At 46.8% G+C, this 23781-nt stretch overlaps 2 protein-coding genes across 3 annotated transcripts in view; one reads left to right on the top strand and one right to left on the bottom strand.

Annotated features, from left to right (window-relative positions):
- Positions 1-15694, top strand: part of arhgef2b (rho/rac guanine nucleotide exchange factor (GEF) 2b) — a 60226-nt gene extending 44532 nt beyond the window's left edge. The window contains exons 20-21 of the mRNA XM_084089235.1: positions 13606-13897; positions 14119-15694. Of these exons, the coding sequence (XP_083945361.1) occupies positions 13606-13897; positions 14119-14171 (345 nt within the window). The 3' untranslated portion in view covers positions 14172-15694. The remainder of the gene's footprint in view (positions 1-13605; positions 13898-14118) is intronic.
- Positions 15695-17147: 1453 nt separating this feature from the next.
- On the bottom strand, positions 17148-23638 carry pmvk (phosphomevalonate kinase). 2 transcript variants are annotated; one of them, XM_084088197.1, is made up of 5 exons: positions 23506-23638; positions 23351-23414; positions 22224-22376; positions 19485-19665; positions 17148-17883 (listed from the first exon to the last, which is right to left on the bottom strand). In XM_084088197.1, the coding sequence occupies exons 1-5, from the start codon at positions 23628-23630 to the stop codon at positions 17750-17752; spliced, it is 657 nt and encodes a 218-aa protein (XP_083944323.1). In that variant the 5' UTR covers positions 23631-23638; the 3' UTR covers positions 17148-17749. The 2 variants fall into 2 exon arrangements, with proteins under 2 accessions (XP_083944323.1, XP_083944324.1); XM_084088198.1 differs by having other exon boundaries at positions 19536-19665.
- Between the last annotated feature and the right edge of the window lie 143 nt (positions 23639-23781).

Raw genomic sequence — 23781 nt, 5'->3', positions numbered from 1 at the left:
CACACACTCAACTACACGCTCTACAGGTCAGATTTACACCGAGCTTCTGCTCCATCTCACACACACACTCAACTACACGCTCTACAGGTCAGATTTACACCGAGCTTCAGCTCCATATCACACACACACTCAACTACACGCTCTACAGGTCAGATTTACACTGAGCTTCTGCTCCATCTCACACACACACTCAACTACACGCTCTACAGGTCAGATTTACACCGAGCTTCTGCTCCATCTCACACACACACTCAACTACACGCTCTACAGGTCAGATTTACACCGAGCTTCAGCTCCATCTCACACACACACTCAACTACACGCTCTACAGGTCAGATTTACACTGAGCTTCAGCTCCATCTCACACACACACACTCAACTACACGCTCTACAGGTCAGATTTACACTGAGCTTCAGCTCCATCTCACACACACACTCAACTACACGCTCTACAGGTCAGATTTACACCGAGCTTCTGCTCCATCTCACACACACACTCAACTACACGCTCTACAGGTCAGATTTACACTGAGCTTCTGCTCCATCTCACACACACACTCAACTACACGCTCTACAGGTCAGATTTACACCGAGCTTCTGCTCCATCTCACACACACACTCAACTACACGCTCTACAGGTCAGATTTACACTGAGCTTCTGCTCCATCTCACACACACACTCAACTACACGCTCTACAGGTCAGATTTACACCGAGCTTCTGCTCCATCTCACACACACACTCAACTACACGCTCTACAGGTCAGATTTACACCGAGCTTCAGCTCCATCTCACACACACACTCAACTACACGCTCTACAGGTCAGATTTACACTGAGCTTCTGCTCCATCTCACACACACACTCAACTACACGCTCTACAGGTCAGATTTACACTGAGCTTCAGCTCCATCTCACACACACACTCAACTACACGCTCTACAGGTCAGATTTACACCGAGCTTCAGCTCCATCTCACACACACACTCAACTACACGCTCTACAGGTCAGATTTACACCGAGCTTCTGCTCCATCTCACACACACACTCAACTACACGCTCTACAGGTCAGATTTACACCGAGCTTCAGCTCCATCTCACACACACACTCAACTACACGCTCTACAGGTCAGATTTACACTGAGCTTCAGCTCCATCTCACACACACACACTCAACTACACGCTCTACAGGTCAGATTTACACTGAGCTTCAGCTCCATCTCACACACACACTCAACTACACGCTCTACAGGTCAGATTTACACCGAGCTTCTGCTCCATCTCACACACACACTCAACTACACGCTCTACAGGTCAGATTTACACTGAGCTTCTGCTCCATCTCACACACACACTCAACTACACGCTCTACAGGTCAGATTTACACCGAGCTTCTGCTCCATCTCACACACACACTCAACTACACGCTCTACAGGTCAGATTTACACTGAGCTTCTGCTCCATCTCACACACACACTCAACTACACGCTCTACAGGTCAGATTTACACCGAGCTTCTGCTCCATCTCACACACACACTCAACTACACGCTCTACAGGTCAGATTTACACCGAGCTTCAGCTCCATCTCACACACACACTCAACTACACGCTCTACAGGTCAGATTTACACTGAGCTTCTGCTCCATCTCACACACACACTCAACTACACGCTCTACAGGTCAGATTTACACTGAGCTTCAGCTCCATCTCACACACACACTCAACTACACGCTCTACAGGTCAGATTTACACTGAGCTTCAGCTCCATCTCACACACACACTCAACTACACGCTCTACAGGTCAGATTTACACCGAGCTTCAGCTCCATCTCACACACACACTCAACTACACGCTCTACAGGTCAGATTTACACTGAGCTTCTGCTCCATCTCACACACACACTCAACTACACGCTCTACAGGTCAGATTTACACTGAGCTTCTGCTCCATCTCACACACACACTCAACTACACGCTCTACAGGTCAGATTTACACAGAGCTTCTGCTCCATCTCACACACACACTCAACTACACGCTCTACAGGTCAGATTTACACCGAGCTTCAGCTCCATCTCACACACACACTCAACTACACGCTCTACAGGTCAGATTTACACTGAGCTTCAGCTCCATCTCACACACACACTCAACTACACGCTCTACAGGTCAGATTTACACCGAGCTTCAGCTCCATCTCACACACACACACTCAACTACACGCTCTACAGGTCAGTTACACCGAGCTTCAGCTCCATCTCACACACACACTCAACTACACGCTCTACAGGTCACATTTACACCGAGCTTCAGCTCCATCTCACACACACACTCAACTACACGCTCTACAGGTCAGATTTACACTGAGCTTCTGCTCCATCTCACACACACACTCAACTACACGCTCTACAGGTCAGATTTACACTGAGCTTCTGCTCCATCTCACACACACACTCAACTACACGCTCTACAGGTCACATTTACACCGAGCTTCAGCTCCATCTCACACACACACTCAACTACACGCTCTACAGGTCAGATTTACACTGAGCTTCAGCTCCATCTCACACACACACTCAACTACACGCTCTACAGGTCAGATTTACACTGAGCTTCTGCTCCATCTCACACACACACTCAACTACACGCTCTACAGGTCAGATTTACACCGAGCTTCAGCTCCATCTCACACACACACACTCAACTACACGCTCTACAGGTCAGATTTACACCGAGCTTCAGCTCCATCTCACACACACACTCAACTACACGCTCTACAGGTCACATTTACACCGAGCTTCAGCTCCATCTCACACACACACTCAACTACACGCTCTACAGGTCAGATTTACACTGAGCTTCTGCTCCATCTCACACACACACTCAACTACACGCTCTACAGGTCAGATTTACACTGAGCTTCTGCTCCATCTCACACACACACTCAACTACACGCTCTACAGGTCACATTTACACCGAGCTTCTGCTCCATCTCACACACACACTCAACTACACGCTCTACAGGTCAGATTTACACTGAGCTTCTGCTCCATCTCACACACACACTCAACTACACGCTCTACAGGTCAGATTTACACTGAGCTTCTGCTCCATCTCACACACACACTCAACTACACGCTCTACAGGTCAGATTTACACCGAGCTTCTGCTCCATCTCACACACACACACAACTACACGCTCTACAGGTCAGATTTACACCGAGCTTCAGCTCCATCTCACACACACACACTCAACTACACGCTCTACAGGTCAGATTTACACCGAGCTTCAGCTCCATCTCACACACACACTCAACTACACGCTCTACAGGTCAGATTTACACTGAGCTTCAGCTCCATCTCACACACACACTCAACTACACGCTCTACAGGTCAGATTTACACCGAGCTTCAGCTCCATCTCACACACACACTCAACTACACGCTCTACAGGTCAGATTTACACAGAGCTTCTGCTCCATCTCACACACACACTCAACTACACGCTCTACAGGTCAGATTTACACCGAGCTTCTGCTCCATATCACACACACACTCAACTACACGCTCTACAGGTCAGATTTACACTGAGCTTCTGCTCCATCTCACACACACACTCAACTACACGCTCTACAGGTCAGATTTACACCGAGCTTCTGCTCCATATCACACACACACTCAACTACACGCTCTACAGGTCAGATTTACACTGAGCTTCTGCTCCATCTCACACACACACTCAACTACACGCTCTACAGGTCAGATTTACACCGAGCTTCTGCTCCATCTCACACACACACTCAACTACACGCTCTACAGGTCAGATTTACACCGAGCTTCAGCTCCATCTCACACACACACTCAACTACACGCTCTACAGGTCAGATTTACACTGAGCTTCTGCTCCATCTCACACACACACTCAACTACACGCTCTACAGGTCAGATTTACACTGAGCTTCAGCTCCATCACACACACACACTCAACTACACGCTCTACAGGTCAGATTTACACCGAGCTTCTGCTCCATCTCACACACACACTCAACTACACGCTCTACAGGTCAGATTTACACTGAGCTTCTGCTCCATCTCACACACACACTCAACTACACGCTCTACAGGTCAGATTTACACTGAGCTTCAGCTCCATCTCACACACACACACTCAACTACACGCTCTACAGGTCAGATTTACACCGAGCTTCTGCTCCATCTCACACACACACTCAACTACACGCTCTACAGGTCAGATTTACACCGAGCTTCTGCTCCATCTCACACACACACTCAACTACACGCTCTACAGGTCAGATTTACACCGAGCTTCAGCTCCATCTCACACACACACTCAACTACACGCTCTACAGGTCAGATTTACACTGAGCTTCTGCTCCATCTCACACACACACTCAACTACACGCTCTACAGGTCAGATTTACACCGAGCTTCAGCTCCATCTCACACACACACTCAACTACACGCTCTACAGGTCAGATTTACACCGAGCTTCAGCTCCATCTCACACACACACTCAACTACACGCTCTACAGGTCAGATTTACACTGAGCTTCAGCTCCATCTCACACACACACTCAACTACACGCTCTACAGGTCAGATTTACACCGAGCTTCTGCTCCATCTCACACACACACTCAACTACACGCTCTACAGGTCAGATTTACACTGAGCTTCTGCTCCATCTCACACACACACTCAACTACACGCTCTACAGGTCAGATTTACACTGAGCTTCTGCTCCATCTCACACACACACTCAACTACACGCTCTACAGGTCAGATTTACACTGAGCTTCTGCTCCATCTCACACACACACTCAACTACACGCTCTACAGGTCAGATTTACACCGAGCTTCTGCTCCATCTCACACACACACTCAACTACACGCTCTACAGGTCAGATTTACACCGAGCTTCTGCTCCATCTCACACACACACTCAACTACACGCTCTACAGGTCAGATTTACACCGAGCTTCAGCTCCATCTCACACACACACTCAACTACACGCTCTACAGGTCAGATTTACACCGAGCTTCAGCTCCATATCACACACACACTCAACTACACGCTCTACAGGTCAGATTTACACCGAGCTTCTGCTCCATCTCACACACACACTCAACTACACGCTCTACAGGTCAGATTTACACCGAGCTTCAGCTCCATCTCACACACACACTCAACTACACGCTCTACAGGTCAGATTTACACCGAGCTTCAGCTCCATCTCACACACACACTCAACTACACGCTCTACAGGTCAGATTTACACTGAGCTTCAGCTCCATCTCACACACACACTCAACTACACGCTCTACAGGTCAGATTTACACCGAGCTTCTGCTCCATCTCACACACACACTCAACTACACGCTCTACAGGTCAGATTTACACTGAGCTTCTGCTCCATCTCACACACACACTCAACTACACGCTCTACAGGTCAGATTTACACTGAGCTTCTGCTCCATCTCACACACACACTCAACTACACGCTCTACAGGTCAGATTTACACTGAGCTTCTGCTCCATCTCACACACACACTCAACTACACGCTCTACAGGTCAGATTTACACTGAGCTTCTGCTCCATCTCACACACACACTCAACTACACGCTCTACAGGTCAGATTTACACTGAGCTTCAGCTCCATCTCACACACACACTCAACTACACGCTCTACAGGTCAGATTTACACTGAGCTTCTGCTCCATCTCACACACACACTCAACTACACGCTCTACAGGTCAGATTTACACCGAGCTTCTGCTCCATCTCACACACACACTCAACTACACGCTCTACAGGTCAGATTTACACCGAGCTTCTGCTCCATCTCACACACACACTCAACTACACGCTCTACAGGTCAGATTTACACTGAGCTTCTGCTCCATCTCACACACACACTCAACTACACGCTCTACAGGTCAGATTTACACTGAGCTTCTGCTCCATCTCACACACACACACTCAACTACACGCTCTACAGGTCAGATTTACACCGAGCTTCTGCTCCATCTCACACACACACTCAACTACACGCTCTACAGGTCAGATTTACACCGAGCTTCTGCTCCATCTCACACACACACACTCAACTACACGCTCTACAGGTCAGATTTACACTGAGCTTCTGCTCCATCTCACACACACACTCAACTACACGCTCTACAGGTCAGATTTACACTGAGCTTCAGCTCCATCTCACACACACACTCAACTACACGCTCTACAGGTCAGATTTACACTGAGCTTCAGCTCCATCTCACACACACACTCAACTACACGCTCTACAGGTCAGATTTACACTGAGCTTCTGCTCCATCTCACACACACACTCAACTACACGCTCTACAGGTCAGATTTACACCGAGCTTCAGCTCCATCTCACACACACACTCAACTACACGCTCTACAGGTCAGATTTACACTGAGCTTCTGCTCCATCTCACACACACACTCAACTACACGCTCTACAGGTCAGATTTACACTGAGCTTCAGCTCCATCTCACACACACACTCAACTACACGCTCTACAGGTCAGATTTACACTGAGCTTCAGCTCCATCTCACACACACACTCAACTACACGCTCTACAGGTCAGATTTACACCGAGCTTCAGCTCCATCTCACACACACACTCAACTACACGCTCTACAGGTCAGATTTACACCGAGCTTCTGCTCCATCTCACACACACACTCAACTACACGCTCTACAGGTCAGATTTACACCGAGCTTCTGCTCCATCTCACACACACACTCAACTACACGCTCTACAGGTCAGATTTACACCGAGCTTCAGCTCCATCTCACACACACACTCAACTACACGCTCTACAGGTCAGATTTACACTGAGCTTCTGCTCCATCTCACACACACACTCAACTACACGCTCTACAGGTCAGATTTACACTGAGCTTCAGCTCCATCTCACACACACACTCAACTACACGCTCTACAGGTCAGATTTACACTGAGCTTCAGCTCCATCTCACACACACACTCAACTACACGCTCTACAGGTCAGATTTACACCGAGCTTCTGCTCCATCTCACACACACACTCAACTACACGCTCTACAGGTCAGATTTACACTGAGCTTCAGCTCCATCTCACACACACACTCAACTACACGCTCTACAGGTCAGATTTACACCGAGCTTCAGCTCCATCTCACACACACACTCAACTACACGCTCTACAGGTCAGATTTACACCGAGCTTCAGCTCCATCTCACACACACACTCAACTACACGCTCTACAGGTCAGATTTACACTGAGCTTCAGCTCCATCTCACACACACACTCAACTACACGCTCTACAGGTCAGATTTACACTGAGCTTCAGCTCCATCTCACACACACACTCAACTACACGCTCTACAGGTCAGATTTACACTGAGCTTCTGCTCCATCTCACACACACACTCAACTACACGCTCTACAGGTCAGATTTACACTGAGCTTCAGCTCCATCTCACACACACACTCAACTACACGCTCTACAGGTCAGATTTACACTGAGCTTCTGCTCCATCTCACACACACACTCAACTACACGCTCTACAGGTCAGATTTACACTGAGCTTCAGCTCCATCTCACACACACACTCAACTACACGCTCTACAGGTCAGATTTACACTGAGCTTCAGCTCCATCTCACACACACACTCAACTACACGCTCTACAGGTCAGATTTACACCGAGCTTCAGCTCCATCTCACACACACACACTCAACTACACGCTCTACAGGTCAGATTTACACCGAGCTTCTGCTCCATCTCACACACACACTCAACTACACGCTCTACAGGTCACATTTACACCGAGCTTCAGCTCCATCTCACACACACACTCAACTACACGCTCTACAGGTCAGATTTACACTGAGCTTCTGCTCCATATCACACACACACTCAACTACACGCTCTACAGGTCAGATTTACACTGAGCTTCAGCTCCATCACACACACACACTCAACTACACGCTCTACAGGTCAGATTTACACTGAGCTTCTGCTCCATCTCACACACACACTCAACTACACGCTCTACAGGTCAGATTTACACCGAGCTTCTGCTCCATCTCACACACACACTCAACTACACGCTCTACAGGTCAGATTTACACTGAGCTTCTGCTCCATCTCACACACACACACTCAACTACACGCTCTACAGGTCAGATTTACACTGAGCTTCTGCTCCATCTCACACACACACTCAACTACACGCTCTACAGGTCAGATTTACACTGAGCTTCTGCTCCATCTCACACACACACTCAACTACACGCTCTACAGGTCAGATTTACACCGAGCTTCTGCTCCATCTCACACACACACTCAACTACACGCTCTACAGGTCAGATTTACACCGAGCTTCTGCTCCATCTCACACACACACTCAACTACACGCTCTACAGGTCAGATTTACACTGAGCTTCTGCTCCATCTCACACACACACTCAACTACACGCTCTACAGGTCAGATTTACACTGAGCTTCTGCTCCATCTCACACACACACTCAACTACACGCTCTACAGGTCAGATTTACACTGAGCTTCTGCTCCATCTCACACACACACTCAACTACACGCTCTACAGGTCAGATTTACACCGAGCTTCTGCTCCATCTCACACACACACTCAACTACACGCTCTACAGGTCAGATTTACACCGAGCTTCTGCTCCATCTCACACACACACTCAACTACACGCTCTACAGGTCAGATTTACACCGAGCTTCTGCTCCATCTCACACACACACTCAACTACACGCTCTACAGGTCAGATTTACACTGAGCTTCTGCTCCATCTCACACACACACTCAACTACACGCTCTACAGGTCAGATTTACACTGAGCTTCAGCTCCATCACACACACACACTCAACTACACGCTCTACAGGTCAGATTTACACTGAGCTTCAGCTCCATCTCACACACACACTCAACTACACGCTCTACAGGTCAGATTTACACCGAGCTTCAGCTCCATCTCACACACACACACTCAACTACACGCTCTACAGGTCAGATTTACACCGAGCTTCTGCTCCATCTCACACACACACTCAACTACACGCTCTACAGGTCAGATTTACACCGAGCTTCTGCTCCATCTCACACACACACTCAACTACACGCTCTACAGGTCAGATTTACACTGAGCTTCTGCTCCATCTCACACACACACTCAACTACACGCTCTACAGGTCAGATTTACACCGAGCTTCAGCTCCATCTCACACACACACACTCAACTACACGCTCTACAGGTCAGATTTACACTGAGCTTCTGCTCCATCTCACACACACACACTCAACTACACGCTCTACAGGTCAGATTTACACTGAGCTTCAGCTCCATCTCACACACACACTCAACTACACGCTCTACAGGTCAGATTTACACTGAGCTTCAGCTCCATCTCACACACACACTCAACTACACGCTCTACAGGTCAGATTTACACTGAGCTTCAGCTCCATCACACACACACACTCAACTACACGCTCTACAGGTCAGATTTACACCGAGCTTCAGCTCCATCTCACACACACACTCAACTACACGCTCTACAGGTCAGATTTACACTGAGCTTCAGCTCCATCACACACACACACTCAACTACACGCTCTACAGGTCAGATTTACACTGAGCTTCAGCTCCATCTCACACACACACTCAACTACACGCTCTACAGGTCAGATTTACACTGAGCTTCTGCTCCATCTCACACACACACTCAACTACACGCTCTACAGGTCAGATTTACACTGAGCTTCAGCTCCATCTCACACACACACTCAACTACACGCTCTACAGGTCAGATTTACACTGAGCTTCAGCTCCATCACACACACACACTCAACTACACGCTCTACAGGTCAGATTTACACTGAGCTTCAGCTCCATCACACACACACACTCAACTACACGCTCTACAGGTCAGATTTACACTGAGCTTCAGCTCCATCTCACACACACACTCAACTACACGCTCTACAGGTCAGATTTACACTGAGCTTCAGCTCCATCACACACACACACTCAACTACACGCTCTACAGGTCAGATTTACACCAAGCTTCAGCTCCATCTCACACACACACTCAACTACACGCTCTACAGGTCAGATTTACACTGAGCTTCTGCTCCATCTCACACACACACTCAACTACACGCTCTACAGGTCAGATTTACACCAAGCTTCAGCTCCATCTCACACACACACTCAACTACACGCTCTACAGGTCAGATTTACACTGAGCTTCTGCTCCATCTCACACACACACTCAACTACACGCTCTACAGGTCAGATTTACACTGAGCTTCTGCTCCATCTCACACACACACTCAACTACACGCTCTACAGGTCAGATTTACACCAAGCTTCAGCTCCATCTCACACACACACTCAACTACACGCTCTACAGGTCAGATTTACACTGAGCTTCTGCTCCATCTCACACACACACTCAACTACACGCTCTACAGGTCAGATTTACACTGAGCTTCTGCTCCATCTCACACACACACTCAACTACACGCTCTACAGGTCAGATTTACACCGAGCTTCAGCTCCATCTCACACACACACTCAACTACACGCTCTACAGGTCAGATTTACACTGAGCTTCTGCTCCATCTCACACACACACTCAACTACACGCTCTACAGGTCAGATTTACACTGAGCTTCAGCTCCATCACACACACACACTCAACTACACGCTCTACAGGTCAGATTTACACTGAGCTTCTGCTCCATCTCACACACACACTCAACTACACGCTCTACAGGTCAGATTTACACTGAGCTTCTGCTCCATCTCACACACACACACTCAACTACACGCTCTACAGGTCAGATTTACACCGAGCTTCAGCTCCATCTCACACACACACACTCAACTACACGCTCTACAGGTCAGATTTACACTGAGCTTCTGCTCCATCTCACACACACACTCAACTACACGCTCTACAGGTCAGATTTACACTGAGCTTCTGCTCCATCTCACACACACACTCAACTACACGCTCTACAGGTCAGATTTACACCGAGCTTCAGCTCCATCTCACACACACACACTCAACTACACGCTCTACAGGTCAGATTTACACTGAGCTTCAGCTCCATCACACACACACACTCAACTACACGCTCTACAGGTCAGATTTACACTGAGCTTCTGCTCCATCTCACACACACACTCAACTACACGCTCTACAGGTCAGATTTACACTGAGCTTCAGCTCCATCACACACACACACTCAACTACACGCTCTACAGGTCAGATTTACACTGAGCTTCTGCTCCATCTCACACACACACTCAACTACACGCTCTACAGGTCAGATTTACACCGAGCTTCTGCTCCATCTCACACACACACTCAACTACACGCTCTACAGGTCAGATTTACACCGAGCTTCAGCTCCATATCACACACACACTCAACTACACGCTCTACAGGTCAGATTTACACCGAGCTTCTGCTCCATCTCACACACACACTCAACTACACGCTCTACAGGTCAGATTTACACCGAGCTTCAGCTCCATCTCACACACACACTCAACTACACGCTCTACAGGTCAGATTTACACCGAGCTTCAGCTCCATCTCACACACACACTCAACTACACGCTCTACAGGTCAGATTTACACCGAGCTTCAGCTCCATCTCACACACACACACTCAACTACACGCTCTACAGGTCAGATTTACACCGAGCTTCTGCTCCATCTCACACACACACTCAACTACACGCTCTACAGGTCAGATTTACACCGAGCTTCTGCTCCATCTCACACACACACTCAACTACACGCTCTACAGGTCAGATTTACACTGAGCTTCAGCTCCATCACACACACACACTCAACTACACGCTCTACAGGTCAGATTTACACTGAGCTTCTGCTCCATCTCACACACACACTCAACTACACGCTCTACAGGTCAGATTTACACTGAGCTTCTGCACTATCTCACACACACACTCAACTACACGCTCTACAGGTCAGATTTACACTGAGCTTCAGCTCCATCTCACACACACACACTCAACTACACGCTCTACAGGTCAGATTTACACCGAGCTTCAGCTCCATCTCACACACACACACTCAACTACACGCTCTACAGGTCAGATTTACACCGAGCTTCTGCTCCATCTCACACACACACTCAACTACACGCTCTACAGGTCAGATTTACACTGAGCTTCTGCTCCATCTCACACACACACTCAACTACACGCTCTACAGGTCAGATTTACACTGAGCTTCTGCTCCATCTCACACACACACTCAACTACACGCTCTACAGGTCAGATTTACACTGAGCTTCTGCTCCATCTCACACACACACTCAACTACACGCTCTACAGGTCAGATTTACACTGAGCTTCTGCTCCATCTCACACACACACTCAACTACACGCTCTACAGGTCAGATTTACACTGAGCTTCAGCTCCATCACACACACACACTCAACTACACGCTCTACAGGTCAGATTTACATCTTTACATCTCAAACACACACACAGGACTTCATTTGATGGACAGATGCTTTGATGAAACACAGCATTAGAGATCTTTAATGGGTAACACTTTATAACACTGTTCCTTCATTAATGAATAACTACAGAGGAACAAATGAGTAATGCACTATTAACATTCTAGTAAATACTATTAACTAACAAGAAACTCTGATTAACAAATTAGTAAGTAATAGCGCTCAGTCGAATGTGGTAGTTCACTATTAGCTAATATTTTTCGTACCCCACTGAAGACGACTTGGAACATCTCGGTTACGTATATAACCCTCGTTCACGCTTAGGGAGCCTGTCATCTTCGAGTATTGATAAAACGAGCTAATGCACTTTGGCGTGTGAGATTTGCATCTCGTGCTCCGCCCGCAGTGCGGGTATAAACACAGAAGCAGATGCGAACACCATTAGTTTTTCGCTGAGGAGATGAGCGGAGCCTGGAGTCAGCGGTGGTCCGGCAATAGCGGCGACGGGACCTCATCTCCGTTCCCTCCTTCACGAGGGTTACATACGCAACCGAGACGTTCCCTTTCAGTTCCGTCAAGTTCGATGTAGTTCGACGTACCGTACTGATTTAGATCCCAATTAACACGCCATCTAGTGCTGCCACAACACTCTATAAACCAACACTCTTTAGAGACATCGACCTATTATACATTATGCTTTATTAATATTAATCATGAACCTGTATATAGTAGTCCTCAGTGATGTATGAAAAATAGTAGATACTGATTATCTAATAGTGAACGACCACATTCGACTGAGCGCTATTACTCACTAACTCATTAATCAGAGTTTCTTGTCAGTTAATAGAAGCTACTAGAATGTTACTAGTGTGTTACTCATTTGTTCCTGTGTAGTTATTCATTAATGAAGGAACAGTGTTATAAAGTGTTACCCTTTAATGTCATTATGACAAGCTTAAAAACACGTCTGGTTGATTACGAGACAGCGGCGAAGCATCTTTCTCAGACACTCACTCCTGTCGTGTGTGTAGGCCGCAGTGATCCGGCAGGACTCGTTCCTGGAGGTGTACATGCAGAAGGACTCGAGCGTGTCCCATGAGCCTCTGCTGGAGCCGGCCGGGCCCGATCTGACCGAGCTACAGCACAAATACAACCTTCTGCAAGGAGAAGTGATCCGACTACGGGCCGCCCAGAGCCAGACGAGCAATGGAGCGCCGGTTCAGCTGCAGAAACAGGAGCCGCTGAAAGCCCAGGACACAGTGGACCAGTCCGATCGGCCGGACGACGGCAAGATGATGCCTCCTCGAGCCGACAGCCCCAGAGGTGAGGCCAGAGCTCATGTCCACTGCTCTGGGAGCATGTAGCCTGCCGGTCTTGCCTGGTTCTTGTCTCTGAAGTGGAGATGGAGGGCGTTTTGTTTCCATCCACAGGCTTTTATGCAGAATTATAAACAAACTTAAGAACAAACAAGTAAAAGTAATTGTTTGACAATGCAATAAAGCTGCACTGACTGACCTGTGATGTTTTCCTGCTCATGTTTTCAGATCTGCAGGATATTCCTGAGGAGAGCGAGTGTGGGACCGAAGCTCACAGTTAACATCACACACACACACACACACACACACATCACACACACACACACACACACTCGCTGTCAATCTCAGTCACACACTCACACACTCTCAATCTCAATCACACACTCACACACGCTGTCAATCTCAGTCACACACGCTCAATCTCAGTCACACACACACACTGTCAATCTCAGTCACACACGCTGTCAATCTCAGTCGCACACGCTCAATCTCAGTCACACACACGCTGTCAATCTCAGTCACACACGCTCAATCTCAGTCACACACACGCTGTCAATCTGTCACACACTCTCAATCTCAATCACACACTCACACACGCTGTCAATCTCAGTCGCACACGCTCAATCTCAGTCACACACACACACTGTCAATCTCAGTCACACACACGCAATCTCAATCACACACACACACACGCTGTCAATCTCAATCACACACTCACACACGCTGAATCTCAGTCACACACTCACATTCGCTGTCAATCTCTGTCACACACTCACACTCGCTGTCAATCTCAGTCACACACATACACACACACACACACACTCGCTGTCAAAGCCACGGATATCTGCTATGGCGAGGCTTTATCATCTATTTTCCATCGCTCTGCCAATAATGCTGGACAACCAATAGGAAATGTGCTTCTGGTCACATGGCCAGAGCAGCGGCTGTTATATAACACTACAACTAAACTACACCAGTCAATACCCGAGGAGGAATCCGGATCTCTGAAGTCGTGTGTTTAAACTCTGAACGGCTGTGTGTAATCCTGTAAATACTGTGTGTTCTGGAGGACCAGGCGTTTTCTAAAGACGGATCAGTGTGTTCACTCAGACTCGCCGTCGGTTCACGCTGAGTCTGCCGCTGGACACTGGCGTCACGCATTTATATTCAACATAGTGTAGAACAAGTCTTTTTAAAAGATCTTTAGACATTTTACAGTTGCTATTTAAACGGTTTATGGTGTATTTTTTATTTCTTTGATGAAAGGATTTAATGAGTTAGAAATGAAGGAAACTTTACTGACTTTAGAACTCTTGTTTCCACTTTAGCTGTATTATTGTCCATTATTATATTATTGTAATGATGTGCTGAAACAAACGTGATATTACGGTAAAGATTATGAGTTGTAGCACATTAAATGCCCTGGTTATTTGGCAGAAACATGAATAGTTCTAATAACCTCCACGGTTTACCTCTTATAAAGGGTTATAAATGAGCGGAGGTCTTCTCCTGGGCCGCTGAAGATGATATTAATGTTTATGATAACGGAATGTAGTGGGAAAATGATTGTGAATTCTCCTCTGGCCACTTGAAATCACACTAAAGCTTTGTTTAAAATCACTCTGGTGATATTGTCTATGTTTTATGAATGTTTGAGGAAGAAAGCATCCTTTAAACTGCTGTTCAATCATTGTTTATAAATATATTGCATTTTTATGTTTTTCATAGTACTGTGTGTTGAAATATATGGCTGTAATCATGTATTCTGCTTTGCATCTATATAAATGCATTGATGATTGCTGTACTCCAGTTCTTTATCTACACGTCAACATTTGAACATCTTCCTTCACGTTACTCTCAGTGTTTCTGCCGTCTCACACGATAAGGCTGATCTTGTATATCAGTATATCTCTGGAGAACAGGTTAACTGCAGTACTGTCATAGCGATGTACTTTTAAAGTGTAGGATTACACATTTAAGAATATCTGCTGATCCTACATCCTTACACAACATCTCATGAAAAACTCAGGTGAACTGCACTGGGCATTCAAGGTGAACATGATGGCATCAGTTCAATATAGTTTCCACTGAAGGGGTTTAATCAGTGTTTGATCTTCCTACTGAGAGTCAAACTATGTGTGAATGATTACATCGTCTTAGTTCTCGTGACCATGTGATGCTTACAAATTTGGGGGTACCATTATCTTCAGTCAGGGGTAATTGTCTCTATTGTCTTTAGATGATTAGATTTAGTGGTCACCTCTAAGGTTGTGTGTGGGTCAACACCTTTAAGGACTGCCCACTGAATGCCTGTAAGATACCATGTAAAGTCCCCTTAGTCAGACTTGACCTCAGCTCCCGACAGCTCGTGTCCTCGATACAGAATCCTGCTGAAGACACAACCGTCTCCTGGTCTCCGCTTCTGAGTTTCCTACAAAAGTGATCAGCTAACCTAGCTAGTTATTTTTACTGTTGCCATTTTATTCTATTTTAATATTCAATGTTAGTGAGTAGAAAATCTAATCAGTCTCCATCGACTTCTATTGGTTTATAATTTCCTTCTCAACACTTCAGTGAAACCTGTAAAGAAACAAACTTTAAAATACAAAAACTTTAAGACCTTTTTTAGTGTATTTTTATGTTTGTCCCAAATTTAGGTTGTTATGCATTGAAAAGTCGCCCTTGCGCATGTTAAAACAAAGAGCATCAAGGTACACCGTCCTGGGTTTGACGATTATCCATTTGAAAGTAATGAATGAACAATAATTAATATGGAAATAGCTTCAGAGGATCTGGAATAACTTGCTTTTGTGGTATTAAAAAATAACAGGATTAGCTATTATTTTGGGCAAACTATTCCTTTAATATTGCTCTCACATCTTGTAAATGTATGAGATTTTTTACACAGAAAATACAGAATAACAATACAATCTCGAGGATGTTTTACAGCAGTTTTCTTATTAAACCTCTGAACAGAACTGTGAATATTGTGGGTGTGAAAGAACAATGTGAGGAATCTTTAGAAACCTTCGCTTTATATGAACTGAACTGAATAATGATCGTCTTTACAGCAGAATTAGTCTTACACAGTGTCCTAACTACACGCGCCGCGATGCGCGATAAAAGGTTATTTTCCATGTTGATCAGTGTTTGTCCTAACCAGCCGCGACGGCGACACGAGACCATTCTGTCAGTGTGTCAGTTTCTATCTTTCTGCGACGTCGCGCTGGAACAACAAACACAAAGTGTGGCGATGATAATCTCAGGTGCTGTTTATGTGCTTTATTTAATGTTAAAAGCGTGTCATGTGACTCTGAATATCATTTAGTGCTCCAGCTTTGTTAAAGCAACAATGGACGTAATTCACCTCAGATCTTGAAATGAAACAAATGGAAACAAGAAAGTTCAAACTGAGAACAAACAAGTGTATTCTTTGACAAAGACTGTTTTAGTAACTCAGTATGTATTTTTAATAATGTTTAAATGGTGTAATGTTTGTGAATTTGATTATGTAGACTTGTCCATTTTCTTGCGAGTGCCGTCAGGATTACTCTCTGGTGTATGTGCACTCGCCGCGAGACTCCGCCCACACGCTGCTCTGATTGGCTGTGGGCTTTGATTGATTTTGACGCATCTCGCAGTCGCGTCGCTTCTGGTGTGGACAGACAAATTGCTTGTCGCTGGAATCTTTTTGCATCGCGTCTGGTTAGGACACGTTTTTGTCCTAAAAATTTTTGTCCAAGTTTGCATCATCAGTTCTGTTTATTATGTCCCTGACTCTGCTCCGGAACGCCAGTAAAGTGAGCGAATGAGGAGAAGTGTGGATTATGGTCCGATGATGAGGTTTAAGGATGCGTGTTCATGTTTGAGTGAGCGAGGACAGAAGCTCCTCCAGCTGTTTCTCCAGAAGCTCGTGTTCTCCGTCGTTCCGGAGGATCCAGTCGAACTGCAGTCCCTCATCCAGGCCGCACTCGGACTCGGCGTCGTCCACACCTGAGCAGCGCACAACAGCGTTAGCTCTTCAGGGCTCTCGTTTATAAAGCACTTATAATACAGGCGCCCGAAAGCAAAAGATGGCATACACCAACAAATATTCAGACTTATAAAACGTATGATAAAACATGTTGCCACATTTCACTTCCATTCTTTCAGGGGTAAATCAAGAAGAAAGTATACACTGTACATAATTGTACTAGACATGTGTGAAATTAATTCTGGAAAAAATAAATACTCTGAACCCCAAGTTAATTTCTGGTTAGATCAGAATGTACACAAACTGAGAAAGTCAAAAAGTGTTAGTTTGTGCCCCGCTCTGTCCTACTAATGGCTCACAGTTTCCCATCATAAGGTCAGGGGTTAACTTAACTAACTAACTTAACTTAATCGTTCCCCAATGACATCCGTTTCTGCTTCTTGGGAGGCTTTTGAACCTATCAGCCTCCAGACACTGAAGGATGTGTCCAACTCTAACCTTCATGTTGTCCTAACGATATCATTCACCCGAGATCTTTAAAATGAATCACTGATTGGGTTGGTCCAGGTATGGTGTCTCTCATCAACAAGTGTGTCCACACGGGCTCTGCTCCTGCCAGTCTTACAGTGACCGGTCCCTCCTCTGCTCAAGAAGCCTTCACTAGAGAAGTTTTGACACGATTGACCACACTACTCTATTTTCTAGACTAGAGTCTTGGGTGGGTCTAAAAGCTTCTGTTCTGAGATGGTTTCAGTCATACCTGTCTGAGAGAGTTTATAGTAAAGATGGGTAATTTCACCTCTGACCTGTGGCCTTCCACAGGGCTCTATTGTGTCCTTTATTTTTATGCGGATGACACTCACATATATATACCAATCAAAAGAATAACCCTGTAGCGATTACATCTCTTCTGCGATGCTTAGCAGAGGCTAAATCATGGCTAGCCCAAAATATCCTCTTCCTAAATGAAGACAAGACTGAGGTTATTGTTTTCGGCCCAGATGAAAACTCTCAGTGTATTAGCCCTGATTTAGAGAGTCTGTCCTCAAGGGTGCAGAACTGTTCTTGTTGACCAGCCTTTAAAATTTCACAAACCAGCCAGACTTCTTCATAAGTGTCGTAAATATGAACACATCTCTCCTATTCTCAGATCTCTACACTGGCTGCCAGTTCACCAGAGAATAACGTTTTTAAATCTCTACATAACTTATCTCCTTATCTCTCTGAGCTTCTTCATCCCTACACTCCCTCCGCCCGGAAGCCTGGGATCCCGGACTCTGCTGGGAACGCTTCGCTCTAGACTGGAGCGTAGAGGGCCACGGCTCTGGAGCCTCGAGAGATCAGAGCGGCCCCTTCTCTGTCTGCTTTCAGGTCTCTTTAAAAACCTACCCGTTTTCTTTACTATATGGATTATTTTCTTCGATTGGTTTTACTAATTTATATTTGAGTCTGATACTGTTTTGCTACTCCTGTTTTATGGTTACTCTTAGCTATGTTGCTCTTAGTTTTTGTTTTATTTGTTGTTATGCATGTTATATCTTTATTTAATCTTGTTGTTCTGTAAAGCACTTTGGTCAGCCTAGTGGTGCTTTGATCTGGTGTGTGTGTGTGTGTGTTGTACCTGTGGTGAACCTCCAGCCCCGCTGTGATCTGGTGTGTGTGTGTGTTGTACCTGTGGTGAACCTCCAGCCCCGCTGTGATCTGGTCTGCTCTGACGCCTCCACACGCACACACACACATCGGTCGGGAAACTCCTGCCGGAACCACTGTATATCCGATCTCCTCCTGCAGTCGCTGACGATCTGAGGAAGAGTGTGTGTTACTGAGGTCACATGACGACAGGAGAGCATGTGTTACTGAGGTCACATGACGACAGGAGAGCGTGTGTTAATGAGGTCACATGACGACAGGAGAGCGTGTGTTACTGAGGTCACATGACGACAGGAGAGCGTGTGTTACTGAGGTCACATGACGACAGGAGAGCGTGTGTTACTGAGGTCACATGACGACAGGAGAGCGTGTGTTACTGAGGTCACATGACGACAGGAGAGCGTGTGTTACTGAGGTCACATGACGACAGGAGAGCGTGTGTTAATGAGGTCACATGACGACAGGAGAGCGTGTGTTACTGAGGTCACATGACGACAGGAGAGCGTGTGTTACTGAGGTCACATGACGACAGGAGAGCGTGTGTTACTGAGGTCACATGACGACAGGAGAGCGTGTGTTACTGAGGTCACATGACGACAGGAGAGCGTGTGTTAATGAGGTCACATGACGACAGGAGAGCGTGTGTTACTGAGGTCATATGACGACAGGAGAGCGTGTGTTACCGAGGTCACATGACGACAGGAGAGCGTGTGTTACTGAGGTCACATGACGACAGGAGAGTGTGTTACTGACGACAGGAGAGAGTGTGTTACCGAGGTCACATGACGACAGGAGAGCGTGTGTTACCGAGGTCACATGACGACAGGAGAGCGTGTTACTGAGGTCACATGACGACAGGAGAGCGTGTGTTACCGAGGTCACATGACGACAGGAGAGCGTGTGTTACTGAGGTCACATGACGACAGGAGAGCGTGTGTTACCGAGGTCACATGACGACAGGAGAGCGTGTTACTGAGGTCACATGACGACAGGAGAGCGTGTTACTGAGGTCACATGACGACAGGAGAGCGCGTGTTACTGAGGTCACATGACGACAGGAGAGCGCGTGTTACCGAGGTCACATGACGACAGGAGAGCGTGTTACCGAGGTCACATGACGACAGGAGAGCGTGTGTTACCGAGGTCACATGACGACAGGAGAGCGTGTGTTACCGAGGTCACATGACGACAGGAGAGCGTGTGTTACCGAGGTCACATGACGACAGGAGAGCGTGTGTTACTGAGGTCACATGACGACAGGAGAGTGTGTTACTGACGACAGGAGAGAGTGTGTTACCGAGGTCACATGACGACAGGAGAGCGTGTGTTACCGAGGTCACATGACGACAGGAGAGCGTGTGTTACTGAGGTCACATGACGACAGGAGAGCGTGTGTTACCGAGGTCACATGACGACAGGAGAGCGTGTGTTACCGAGGTCACATGACGACAGGAGAGCGTGTGTTACTGAGGTCACATGACGACAGGAGAGCGTGTGTTACTGAGGTCACATGACGACAGGAGAGCGTGTGTTACTGAGGTCACATGACGACAGGAGAGCGTGTGTTACTGAGGTCACATGACGACAGGAGAGCGTGTGTTACTGAGGTCACATGACGACAGGAGAGCGTGTGTTACTGAGGTCACATGACGACAGGAGAGTGTGTGTTACCGAGGTCGTTACCGAGGTCACATGACGACAGGAGAGCGTGTGTTACTGAGGTCACATGACGACAGGAGAGTGTGTTACTGACGACAGGAGAGCGTGTGTTACTGAGGTCACATGACGACAGGAGAGCGTGTGTTACTGAGGTCACATGACGACAGGAGAGCGTGTTACTGAGGTCACATGACGACAGGAGAGCGTGTTACTGAGGTCACATGACGACAGGAGAGCGCGTGTTACCGAGGTCACATGACGACAGGAGAGCGCGTTACCGAGGTCACATGACGACAGGAGAGCGTGTGTTACCGAGGTCACATGACGACAGGAGAGCGTGTGTTACTGAGGTCACATGACGACAGGAGAGTGTGTGTTACCGAGGTCACATGACGACAGGAGAGCGTGTGTTACTGAGGTCACATGACGGCAGGAGAGCGTGTGTTACCGAGGTCACATGACGACAGGAGAGCGTGTGTTACCGAGGTCACATGACGACAGGCGAGCGTGTGTTACCGAGGTCACATGACGACAGGCGAGCGTGTTACCGAGGTCACATGACGACAGGAGAGCGTGTGTTACCGAGGTCACATGACGACAGGAGAGCGTGTTACTGAGGTCACATGACGACAGGAGAGCGTGTGTTACCGAGGTCACATGACGGCAGGAGAGCGTGTTACTGAGGTCACATGACGACAGGAGAGCGTGTGTTACTGAGGTCACATGACGACAGGAGAGCGTGTGTTACCGAGGTCACATGACGGCAGGAGAGCGTGTTACTGAGGTCACATGACGACAGGAGAGCGTGTGTTACTGAGGTCACATGACGACAGGAGAGCGTGTGTTACCGAGGTCACATGACGACAGGAGAGCGTGAGTTACCGAGGTCACATGACGACAGGAGAGCGTGTGTTACCGAGGTCACATGACGACAGGAGAGCGTGTGTTACTCTATCAGTAACAGAATGGAGAAAAAACCTTGGGAGAAACCAGGCTCAGTCACTCAGTTCTCGAACAGTGTTTGATTATGATTATGATTATGATTATGTACCCAGACGGGTTTCTCAGCGTGTTGGACGGCCAGCCGGCAGAAGAAGCCCGAGTCCTGCTGTCTCCTCATCTCTCCCCAGCGGATCATCTCGGCCCGATGCCTCTCCTTATACTGACCACAGCCCAGCAGCTCCTCGTAGTCCAGACCATGATCCTGAACAACACACACACACACACCAGTCAAACATCATGATCCTGAACAACACACACACCAGTCCTGAACAACACACACACCAGTCCTGAACATCACACACACACCAGTCACAAATCATGATCCTGAACATCACACACACACACACACACACACACACACACGTCAAAGTGTGTTTACACATTAATCTGATATTAAAATGAGCACTGCACGATTCTGCATAAACTGCGAATCATGATTTTTAATTTGCTTGTTTCATTACTGGATTAACTTCTGTGATAATACGAGTTACAGTCAGACAGGAATAATGATGCTGTGTTGAAGAGACTGTGAAGCGGTTTCAGCTGTGAATCATCATATCAGTGATTTCTGGAGGATCATGTGACACTGAAGACTTTGATCACAGGAATAATAAAAACACTTTACATTACACCAGCTGTTTTACATTGGAATAATATTTCACTGTTTGTACTGTATTTCTGATCAATATTTGTAGATTTTATTCTTCAATAGATTATCTGGACTACTGATAGACTACTGTTTTCCTATACGCCCTCTGATCATTTACATGAGTTATGGGAGTGATATAGTACAGGAGTACAGTACAGTCCCGGTCATTATTCTCCTCACCCTCAACTATTGAGATTGAGGAAACAACGAGAGGTCAGAGGTCATTTACAGCAGCTTAGATCCTTCTTCTGTATTGTGATGTACATATACAGACTATTGAAAAAGAACAAATGTAAGGCGGAGCTTGGTTCTGTGCGCCGGTTGCTGATTGGATGTTGGGACGTGGGCGTGGCTCTCAACAGTGTATGCAGATGAGCGTGTGCATAAATGCCTAATGTATCGAATATGATACTAAACAATTCACATATGCAAACTTTTTTTTAAGTTACAAATATTTAGCCTAAAGTTTAGAAATCTGCGTGTTATCACACACGTCAGGCTCTCCAGGGTTAAAGAGTGTAGTTTACCTGTGCATACTGCAGTTTGAGTGGCGCGGACAGTCTGAGTATACAGCACACCTCTGCAGTCAGCCTGCGATCACAACAACAGCATCAGCGTTCATGCAGGACTCACCTGTGCGCGCGACACTCGAGCTCACCTGTGCGCGCGACACTCAACTCACCTGTGCTGAATCAAATCTGCCACATAATCCTTCCCTGACTTCCGCTTCCCACTGAATAACAGGATAATCCTCGGCTGTGTGTGTGTCATGTCTGTGATCGCATGCACTGTGTTCTTCACACTCATAAACACATGTTCAGTGTGAGGAACCGCTTCATCTCGACTTTACCGTAATGAACCAAGATGTCGCAGCCACCAAAACGCATAAACACGCTTTGATGATGCTATTTTAGTTTTTCTCACTCAGTTATGTTTGTTAATGTATTTAATTGTGTTC

Source organism: Abramis brama, assembly GCF_963993115.1.
Source record: "Abramis brama genome assembly, chromosome: 17".
NCBI classification, from domain to species: Eukaryota; Metazoa; Chordata; class Actinopteri; order Cypriniformes; family Leuciscidae; genus Abramis; species Abramis brama.
This window is presented reverse-complemented; position numbering and strand designations above follow the sequence as displayed.

Excerpts from the sequence above, each read along its gene's own strand:
- pmvk (XM_084088197.1), bottom strand. The coding sequence starts at position 23,630 with ATGAGTGTGAAGAACACAGTGCATGCGATCACAGACATGACACACACA. Across the intron at positions 23,415-23,505 it reads GCAGATTTGATTCAGCACAG|GCTGACTGCAGAGGTGTGCT; the intron begins GTGAGTTGAGTG and ends TTGTGATCGCAG. Across the intron at positions 22,377-23,350 it reads TCAAACTGCAGTATGCACAG|GATCATGGTCTGGACTACGA; the intron begins GTAAACTACACT and ends TGTGTTGTTCAG.